The sequence below is a fragment of the Trichechus manatus genome, unplaced genomic scaffold, assembly GCF_000243295.1.
Source record: "Trichechus manatus latirostris isolate Lorelei unplaced genomic scaffold, TriManLat1.0 scaffold00035, whole genome shotgun sequence".
In the NCBI taxonomy this organism is placed as follows: Eukaryota; Metazoa; Chordata; class Mammalia; order Sirenia; family Trichechidae; genus Trichechus; species Trichechus manatus.
Genome location: NW_004443971.1, coordinates 16,542,419 through 16,553,411, shown reverse-complemented (window position 1 = coordinate 16,553,411; position 10,993 = coordinate 16,542,419). Strand labels below are relative to the sequence as shown.

The 10,993-nt window shown below is 37.9% G+C and overlaps 1 protein-coding gene across 3 annotated transcripts in view; it reads left to right on the top strand.

The window, feature by feature from the left end:
• Window positions 1–10,993, top strand: part of NR5A2 (nuclear receptor subfamily 5 group A member 2) — a 155,546-nt gene that overhangs the window by 15,764 nt on the left and 128,789 nt on the right. For all 3 annotated transcript variants that reach the window (XM_004375318.1, XM_004375319.2, XM_004375320.2), the window contains 3 exons: window positions 636–754; window positions 2,284–2,425; window positions 4,809–5,455. In XM_004375318.1, coding sequence (XP_004375375.1) covers window positions 636–754; window positions 2,284–2,425; window positions 4,809–5,455 — 908 coding nt within the window. The remainder of the gene's footprint in view (window positions 1–635; window positions 755–2,283; window positions 2,426–4,808; window positions 5,456–10,993) is intronic.

Sequence of the window (10,993 nt, the reverse complement as noted above, 5' to 3'; positions counted from 1 at the left end):
CCAAAGGACGCGCTCTGCTCCCGACACTGCTTTCTTGATGGTATGAGGTCCCCACACGGGGCTGCTGCTGAAAAGCAGGTTTCTGGAGCTTCAGTTTCTTTGCCAAACAGTGATCAGTGTTTGCAATCGGTGTTGCTATCCTTACAAAGGAGGTGTACTTGCAACAAACTTACTTCAGGTTTGGGGGGTGGGTATCAGGTTTAAGAGGGGGGTGTAATGTGTGTGCTTGTTTTTCTTCCTCAGGCAAAGGTGACATTTTGGAACTTTACAGCGGTTTAAAAGAACATTTAAGTTGTTACTTTATGCAATTCATGTTTCTATTCTGATTTGTTGCTTTGCAGAGTTACGAAACTTGTATTCAACAGTGGTCAGTTTAAAATTTTAACAACAGAAGTTGGAATTATTTTTTAAGTTAAAAAAAAATGAAGTGCATGCTCACTGATGCCAAAAGATGTTTTACTTTCACTGTGTAAAAATAGTTCTCTTCAGTACCACCCGGGTAAAAAATTACTTTTTCTTTCATATTTTACCTGGTGCTGTTTGCCCCCCAATCACCGAAATGCTTTTCATTGCAGGATTAAAACCTATGTAGTAAATTAATTGGATGTGTGTCTACACTTCTCTTCTTGTTTCAGTATCTCAGTTTAAAATGGTGAATTACTCCTATGATGAAGATCTTGAAGAACTCTGTCCGGTGTGTGGAGATAAAGTATCTGGGTACCATTATGGGCTTCTCACCTGTGAAAGCTGCAAGGTTTGCTTACATGTTGCTACCTGAAAAATACAACGTCCAAAGCCAAAATAAACCACTGGATTGCTTTTTTGTCCAGCTAAATTTAGGCTGTCTTTTTTAGACTCAATTAAAAAATGAGATGAGAGAGAGAGTCTTAGGGAGAGGAGTCTTAGAAATATGTGTCTGATGTAGTTCAAAAGGCAAAAGGAATTTATGCTGTTTAGAAAACTTTGCCAGTCTCCTGGCTTTCAAATATTTTATTGTAGCAAAGTCATGTAGCTGTAGAAAGGCTTCCATTTCTAACAGTCCTAAATATTGATTTTGCTTGACTTATATATATTTAAAGCATCGTTGTTCATGAGAGGGAACATGACAAAGGATTTCCCAAATACATTTTAACTTCACAGTATTCTGTGCTGCAAATCTAAACATTTTTTTATCCACAGACATAAAAGTCGAAATTCCAACTGCATGATTTCATCCTAATATAGTCCAAAAATAATTTTCAGATTTTTTTGAAATTTATATCACAAAAAACAAGAAACCAGATCTTAGTCATAATATAGTGGTCTTCCTAAATATATTATGTGTGCTGCTTAAATGGAAGGATTTTAGTATGTAAAATATACGTATTATCAGTAATCATATCAATTATACTGTATAAATTTATCTCAGGCCTTTATATTCCCAGTAAATTTAATATTGGCTATTTTAAAATGCTTTTTTAAGTAGACAACTCAGTACAGTTACTTAAACCACTGCCAGGAAAATCCCCTCATTCTGTATAACAAAGTAACATTGTTCCTGTTTATGGCTAGTGGGATAAACATAAAGAACACCATTCTGGTAGAGCTATTATTATATTATAAAGCTACAAATTCTATTTTTGATTAATTATTTTGAGTGAACTATAGGGAAAGTATACACTCTGTGTGCTGAAATTCAGTTCTCTGCAATACATGGCTTCCTTTTCAATGAGTTTTACCTTTTTTTTCCTTTTTGCAGAGTTTCTATATTTGAATATCTCCCAGTGAAATTCTGAGCATTGCCCCATTTTACTATTTAAATCCTTTTACTTTTAACTATCCAGTGTTGACATTTGTAAAAAATCTGAGGTGTTTTGCTATTCAGTATTTCCAATGGTGTTTTGTCACTGAAATTGTATCAGACTACTTAAAAACAATGCAGATCTCCCCAACTATCTCCAACTGGAATGTGAAGGCTAATAGGAAAATAGATTTTTTTAAAAATCACTGGTCAATATAGAGTATATTTTTCTCTGACTGTTGGGATGAAATGGTGTGTAGCCAGATCTCTCCAAGATTTGACGTAATTCTTCAGGAATATAACTCTGGTGCCAGAAAAATCTCCACTATGGCCTGGCACTGTTTTGGAAGGTTGATCTTGCTGAATGTAAAATAAACCACAGAACCACACAGGGGCTCAGATGATGCAATGAAAGGATTTGCTGGTGATTTCCTTAAAATGAAACAATGGAAGAGATGGGCGTTAGATTTATAATACATCTCACTATTTTCTCTGTCTTATAGGGGTTTTTTAAGCGAACGGTCCAAAATAACAAAAGGTACACATGTATAGAAAACCAGAACTGCCAAATTGACAAAACACAGAGAAAGCGTTGCCCTTACTGTCGATTTCAAAAATGTCTAAGTGTTGGAATGAAGCTAGAAGGTAAGATTCTTATAAAGACTACTGCCTATTAGAACTCTTCAAGGACGTGGGCTTTACAGCAACATTATGCTTATAGTAGGGTAACATTATTTTCCCAACTTTTTTAACACTACTGACAATAATGTAAGATACATTGTCTTTTTCTTTTGTTTATAGAATGAGTCTCATCGAAACTCTGGTAAAATCTACCAGGGAAAAAATTTAAATATCTGAGTTCTCCCCTCTCCCTTTTGTTTAGTTCGGCAGACATATTTGACAGTAAAAAGGTCAGGGCAGCTGAAAACCAGGCTAAAGGGAGTCAACAGAAAATGAATCAAATTAGTTTGCAAAAATATAGACGTTAAAATATCCTTGAAGTTTTCAAACTAAGGTAGCCTAGTAAAGTTTGAATTCAATATTTTTTAACTAGGTGTCATAATTGTGAAAATCGTGAATATTAATTTCAGGATTCCTGAGCAAGAGTTCAAGCCTTTAACTGTGAAAAGGAGTTTCTCGTGTAGAATATCAGTTTTGATAGCGTGGGGGAAGCACACGCCTCCCTCCTCTTTTAAAGATAATGGCTGACTCTGCAAAATGAATTTGCGAAGCAGGAAACATGAAAAATAATGAACTAGTAAATTGGTAGCAAGGGTCTGATGAGAACAAGCGAGCGGTTCCTCAAAAGCTATGCTAAGCTATGTTGAAAGAGCAGAGCCTGTACTTATCACGTACAGATTGGCAGGCAGTAAAGTTAATATGTGACTGCTGTAAGTAATTTGTAGTTCCTGGACTATTATGGTATGTTGCTGTTTTCCAGCCTCTGACCTACTGTCTTTCCACAGATTGAATATACTGCAAATAAAGTAATAACAAGGGATACATATCACTGATGGTGCCAGATCCAAGAGGGCCTTTTCTTTGATCAATGAGGCACAGGCTATTTTTGTTTGGAGTTTTTCTATTGTATGGAACTCAGACTTGATAGAAATACTCAAAAAAACTCAGATAAATCTGCTGACTTGCTAACAGACTCTTCCAAATAGAAGTAGCTGCTTTGGTTACCATGAGGACAGTTAAGTCAGTGTTGCTTTTAAGAAGAGAGGAGGTAACAAGAAAGGAAGTAATTGATGCTTATTAATTTCTTGATCGTCAGTCACTTTATTAGTTCCCAAACAGTGAACTACTGTGGTGAGTGGATGGATGTGCACTCTAGTATAAGACTAAGATAAAGTGTGGTTAAAAAGCAAAGGCTTGAATTTCATACAGTGTTATTTGAGATATATATATTTTTTGATAAAAGGGTAATTATTGCCTTTCTTTACCTTAAAAAGTACGCTTTCATAATTATAAGTCACTTATGGGGCATACGCATACTTCCTTAATGGTAATATGAAAAACAATTGACTATTCAATAAATTATCACCTAGATGAAAAAAACTCTTTATGATCTTGTGCAATATTCTGGATACCTAGCATTTGCAATAAATGTTTAATGGTGTACTAATCCAAAGATAAAAAGCTCAAAAATGTAACCTCCAGCAATTCCAACATGTCACAAGCTGTCAGAGGTTGCTGGTTTCTGTATAATTGCCATTGGCCACTAAAGGTTTGGAGAGAACTATATGAACTAAGTTATGAAGCACAGCCCCTGCCTTCCCACGCCGCTGTAGCAGAGGCCTTTCTTGACAGCTTCTGAAATGAATTTGCTGTAATTATGTCCAGTTCTGCTGAAATTAAAAGCAATAACTGGTGATTATCCGACGCACGCTCCTCAAGTCCAGGTGAAAATGATTTTTCAAGAAGAGCAGGTAACCTACCCTTTTGCAACAAAGTAGCCCGACTAGCTTTGAGGGAGGAAGATGGTCTAAAGGAAAAGATTCACAATTTAACCCAGAAATGTATTATTAGATATATTTTCTTCTCAGTAGTTTGGGTTTCCATAGAGAGAATCACAAGGTAACCGGCATGACAGAAACTAATACTCTTTCTTCGTTGAAAAACTGCAACTCTTTCTTAGCAATACAAAGTGACTTATAATCATGAAAGCATACTTTTTAAGGTAAAGAAAGGCAATCATTTTCCTTTTGTCAAAAAATATATATATACATATATCAAATGACTCTGTGTAGCAAAAATTATGAAATCTCTTTAACCAAAGGGTTGATATGTTCTTACGTATCCAAAATATTTTTTGGATGACAAAACACACTTGCAGGAAAGAATTCATAAATCAAAAGGACGTGGCTTTTTTTTTTTTTTAATCTTTGTGGGCTATTGAAATTGAAACGGCCGCACACATACCACTTCTTGTCAGTTTTCAACATCTCTAAATAGTGTTTTGATCTGGAGAATGCTAATAACTTGAATCCTATTTATACCCTTATTTCCTTTTTTTCCCCAACAGCAGTAAGAGCTGACCGAATGCGTGGAGGAAGGAATAAGTTTGGGCCAATGTACAAGAGAGACAGGGCCCTGAAGCAACAGAAAAAAGCCCTCATCCGAGCCAATGGACTTAAGCTGGAAGCCATGTCTCAGGTGATCCAAGCAATGCCCTCTGATCTGACCATCTCCTCTGCAATTCAGAACATCCACTCTGCCTCCAAAGGCCTACCTCTGAACCATGCTGCCTTGCCTCCTACAGACTATGACAGAAGTCCCTTTGTAACATCCCCCATTAGCATGACAATGCCACCTCATGGCAGCCTGCAAGGTTACCAAACATATGGCCACTTTCCTAGCCGGGCGATCAAGTCTGAGTACCCAGACCCTTATACCAGCTCGCCTGAGTCCATAATGGGCTATTCCTATATGGATAGTTACCAGACAAACTCCCCGGCAAGCATCCCACATCTGATACTGGAACTTTTGAAGTGTGAGCCAGATGAGCCTCAAGTCCAGGCCAAAATCATGGCCTATTTGCAGCAAGAGCAAGCTAACCGAAGCAAGCATGAAAAGCTGAGCACGTTTGGGCTTATGTGCAAAATGGCCGATCAAACCCTTTTCTCCATTGTTGAGTGGGCCAGGAGTAGTATTTTCTTCAGAGAACTTAAGGTAGGTAATCAGTTCTTAAAATTTATAATACCTTTTCAAGAAAAGACCTATATTCCTAATTAATATGTTCCTACTGCTGAAAATACGTTTTCTTTACTTTCGTTCTGTGGATGGTTTACATAGTAGAAGCATTTGATGACCTTGACCTCAGGATCATTGCACTTCACTTTCTGTGGCTTTTAATTTGCAAGCGTGACATTTAACTTAGAATATAGGAAACTTCGGGTTTCTCCTGCATAATAGAATTAGTCCTTATTTATTCTCTTTAACTCAGGTGGTTTATGGCTGGAAGCTTTAAGTCACGGTGAAAAAGTACCTTGTAAAGTATATTTTAAAAGATCAATCAAAGAACTATATTATGATTCTGTTTTGAAGGTTTCTTTCAAAGGAAAAAGTGTCAACATTGAGTGGTGTTTAGACCCTAAATAATGCAAATGTTACCACTGGTGAGTAGTATTAAATAGGTATTTAGTACCTGTTTACCTTGACATTAGGTTGGTAAAGCCTTTGTTTTCGGAGCAGATTCCAATAGGATGTTTACTGTCGCTGGATAGGGAATGAGCAAATGGTGAGTGCTAGTCTGCTCGGATTGGGGTTTAGTTCTTATAATCTGTCGTTTTGTCTGTCATTAATTTTAATGGATTGGTACATTGTAAATATGGTGCTTATTTGTGTAAGGATCTCTGTTTAGCTATGCAATTATCTTATTTCCTGAAGCTTAAGACTACATTAATGTGGGAAAGTTTAGCTGTTTTTGGAATCTAAAAGTGGCTACCAAGCCACATGTGGTAGTCAGTGGGTTTATTCTCTTTTTTTTTTTTTAGAAAAAAAAAACAAAAAACGGAATCCTGGATTTGATTTCTGTGCATATCTGTTACAAAATCAATTTCTTCCTTTTGCTGTCATTGGGGAAATATGTGGCTGCTCGATGTCTGTGGCTTCTGATCACCTAGGACAATCGGAGGAGTTTTTAAAACCTCCCAAGAGAAGGAAAAATAGAAAGAGTTTTAATTGAGAGGGTTACTGTTAAAAATTGTCTCTGTAGATGGGCTAGGGAGTTTGGAAGTCATGTGCAAATGAAAAATAGTGCTTTTCATAGCAGTCTGTGTTAAGCACTGTGATTTGTACATAGAAACAAAAAAGTTAATCTGAACTGATCCACATAAGTTAATAGAATACCAAGATGCTGTTCAGACCACTGGCGTAGACAGCTCTTGATTCTAATGTCCTTTATTGCTACATTTAAACACAGCTGAAGCTAGAGATAGTAGGCTGCAGAGGGTAAGCAGAATATATGGAGTTAGCATGGTAAGGTCAAATATTTCGTGGATGTAATTTACGTTGTGATAACCAAGGAAGAAATCAGGGATTTAAAAATGAAAATGATAATTTTAGATTCAACTGAAAAGTTAGGTAAGGTAAAGTGAGGAAAGCATAGTCTTTGCACTGAGATGGACCGATTTGAATTGTCTCTGCCACTTAATAATTATGTCTTCACGGGCAGGTTGTGAGTCTCTCTGAGCTTTGGTTTCTAGTGTTTATGGGGGCTGGGAAGAATAACAATACCTATACTGAGGCAGTTTTGCAGACAATAAATGAAAATATATAGGTAAAGCACCTAGTACTGGGGATCTGATGTAGATTAGATGCTAATAAATTCGTGCAAATTAAAAATGGTTACAATTGTTTTATGAAAAACTTACACAGCCTTTACAGAATACTACCTTAAATCCAGGAAAAAAGTGTGCCGTTGTACTCTCCTACTAGTTTGACATTGGAAACAACATCACCACACGGGTTATAGAGTAGTATAATTGCATAATAATTAGCAGTTATTTAACCAGTACTAATTGAGGACCTAAAATTTGCCACGCAGTAAACTGAGTGTAAGATGAAAACGAAGTTGAATAACAGAAAATATTTCCTCTCAAGAAGTTTATGGTAAGAAAATTTCATAAGACCACTGAAGAAAATAAGCATATATTTCACAAATCTACAAGGAAAGTACTACATACTATGTAGTACATATTATTTGCATGTAAAAAAGAAAACATTGTAGCTAGCCACAGGTGAAGACTTCAGAGGGCTGGGAAGACACTCTCTCCTCACATTTTCTCTGTTTTCTTCCCCCTGTGGCTAAATTCTACATGAGATCCTTTTCATCTGGCACAAGGCTTAATTAATATTTAGCTAAAATATAAATGCCTTTGGGAATGGGACATATTAAAGTACTGTTTACTCTGTTTATTAGTCTTTCATGAGAATAAGCTTTGAAAAGGAAAGGGGAAAAAAAGTACCAACACAGGGGCTCCTTCAAGGGGTGGTAAGTGCCCCCAGGGAGAAAGACAAACGACTGGCTTGGCAGTTTGCCTCAGGCTTACATTGAGCAGGAGTGATTCAATGTAACTACTTTTCAGAGACCCAAAAACAGAGTTCAGGATAACTTTGGGAGAGTTTAGACAGAGAGTTGTGAAGTGACTATTCACATTTGGTAGCATTCTTTTTCTTTTTCTTTTTCTTTTCCTTTCGAAATTTACTTTGTCAGAAAATGGAACAAGTTGTTGGAAGCCAGCAATGAGGCATGCCCATCACAGTGCATTTCTACAGGGTAGCGGCTTTCACGTTTTTTGGCCGTGACCTTCAGTTAGAAATATATTTTACACTGGGACTTGGTGTATCAAACACATCTCATTCACTCACACACAGACACACACATCCACACACACACACCTGTGTCAGTTTCACTAGATGGTATGTGGCCCCTACATGTCATGCACACTGATATTTTCTCTTCTCTTCTGCTTTATTATTATTGTTAGTTGCCGTGGAGCCGATCCCAACTCCTGGCGACCCCATGTGTGCAGGGTAGAACTGCTCCATAGGGTTTTCAAGACTCTGATCTTTTGGAAGCAGATCGCCAGACCTGTCTTTCGAGGCGCCTCTGGGTGGGTTTGAACCGCCAACCTTTCAGCTGGTAGTTGAGTGCTTAACTGTTTGCACCACCCAGGAAGGCTAATTTATTTCATGTTTTAAAAAATTTTGGTCATGACTCACTAAATTGATTTTACAACCTACTAATAAGGCATGACCTGAGATTCAGGAAACACTGCTGTCGGGAAGGTTCTGTGGGCTTTCTTTCCGAGGTCATTGCCTACCTGCCATCACGAAGAACCACTCCTAAAAGTGGCCTCTTACTCCTGGTTCCCCCCCACCCCCACCCCAGGCCTGCAACCCCAGGCCTCATTCTGTTTTTCTGCAAAAGTTTTGATTTTTTAAATATCATTTGTTATCTTCACAGCAAATTACCCATTAAGCAATATAGAGCAGATCACTCATACCTCCATAACCCGAAGATGCAAAGCCACATATTCGCTCCTGGAAAGTTACATTTTGCCAGTGGCCCCTTGCTAACTTTCCCAGGACAAGTTACACTTTCTACCATGTATTACAGGAGAGAACATAGATTTCATTGTTTAACGATTTAAGGGGAAAGAAGGGCCAGAGGAGATTTTGGTGGGCTGTTTTGTTTTTCTACACACCTGCAAGGTGCAACAAATATATTCCGGTTTCCATTCAAAATAATGGCAGAGAAAGAGGAAATGACAACTCCCAAACTCTCAGCTTTTGCAACAGCACACATGCAGCAAAAAAAAAAAAAAAAAAAAACGAGAGAGAGAGAACACTCTTAGAAAGGATGAAATTTCAAAGCTGGAAGAGGAAAGGGGAAAAAGGAATTGAGGACATGTCCAAGGGAGCTGTTTTGCTTTTCTGCACACCTGTAAGGGACAGTTCTGGTCTCCGTCCAAAACACTGGTACAAGAAATATGAAATTAATACTCTGAAACTGGTCAAAACAGTACACATGCATGGAAAGATTTGCATCACCTAGAAACGCAATTTTTCGGCGGTGGAACAGACATGGAGATCATTAGCCCCACCTTCTCCTTCTACAAGGTCCCCAGGTGGTACAAATAGTTTGTACCTAACCTGAAGGTTAGAGCTTCGAACTCACCTAGTGGTGCTGTGGAAGAAAGACCTGGCGATTACTTCTGTATAGACTACAGCCCAGAAAACCGTATGGATCAGTTCTACCCTGTAACACGTGACGGTTGCTATGAGTTGGAATCAACTCCACGGCAACAGGTTTTGTTTTTGACTTTCTTCTTACACAGGCATACCTTGGAGATATTGTGGGCTTCTTTCCAGACGACTGCAATAAAGCAAGTCACACAAATTTTTTGGTTTCCCAGTGCCTATAAAAGTTATGTTTGCACTATACTGTAGTCTATTAAATGTGCAATGGCATTATGTCTAAAAATAAATGATGTACATACCTTAATTAAAAAATACTTTATTGCTAAAAAATGCTAACTATCATCTGAGCCTTCAGTGAGTCATAGTCTTTTTGCTGGTGGAGGATCTTGCCTCAGTGTTGATGGCTGCTGACTAATCAGGGTAGTGGTTGCTGAAGGTTGGGGTGGCTGTAGCAATTTCTTAAAATAAAACAACAATAAAATTTTCCACATCGATTGACTCTTCCTTTCACGAAAGATTTCTCTGTAGCATGCGATGCTGTTTGACAGCATTTTACCTCCAGTAAGAACTTCTTTTAAGATTAGAATCAATCCTATAAAACCCTACTGCTGCTTTATCAACTAAGTTTACATAATATTCTAAATCCTGTGTTGTCTTTTCAACAATGTTCACAGCATCTTCTTCACCAGGAGTAGATTTCATCTCAAGAAACCACTTTCTTTGCTCATCCATAAAAGGCAACCCCTCATCCATTAAATTTTTATCATAAGGTGGCAGCACTTAAGTCACACCTTCAGGCTCCACTTCTAATTCTAGGTTGCTTACTGTTTCTACCACATCTGCAGTTACTTCCTCCACTGAAGTCTTAAACCCCTCAAAGTCTTCCATGAGGGCTGGAATCAACTTCTTCCAAACTCCTGTTAATATATTTTGACCTCCTCCCATGAATCATGAATGTTCTTAATGGCATCTAGAATGGTGAATACTTTCCAGAAAGTTTTCAATTTACTTTGCCCAGATCCATCAGAGGGATCACTATCTATGGCAGCTATAGCCTTATGAAGTGTATTTCTTAAGTAATAAGACTTGAAAGTCATAACTACTCCTTGATCCCTGGGCTGCAGAATAGATGTTGTGTTAGGAGACATGAAAACATTAATCTCCTTGTATATCTCCATCTGAGCTCTTGGGTTACCAGGTGCATTGTCAATGAGCAGTAATAGTTTGAAAGGAATCTTTTTTTCTGAGCAGTAGGTCTCAACAGTGGACTTCAAATATTCAGTAAACCACGTCGTAAACACACGTACAGTCATCCAAGCTTTGCTGTCTCCATCCACAGGCAGAGTAGATTTAGCATAATTCTTAAGGGCCCTAGAATTTTCAGAATGGTAAATAAGCATTGGCTTCAGCTTAATGTCACCAGCTCCATTAGCCCCTAACAAGAGAGTCAGACTGTACTTTGAAGCTTTGAAGCCAGACATTGACTTCTCTGTAGCTATGAAA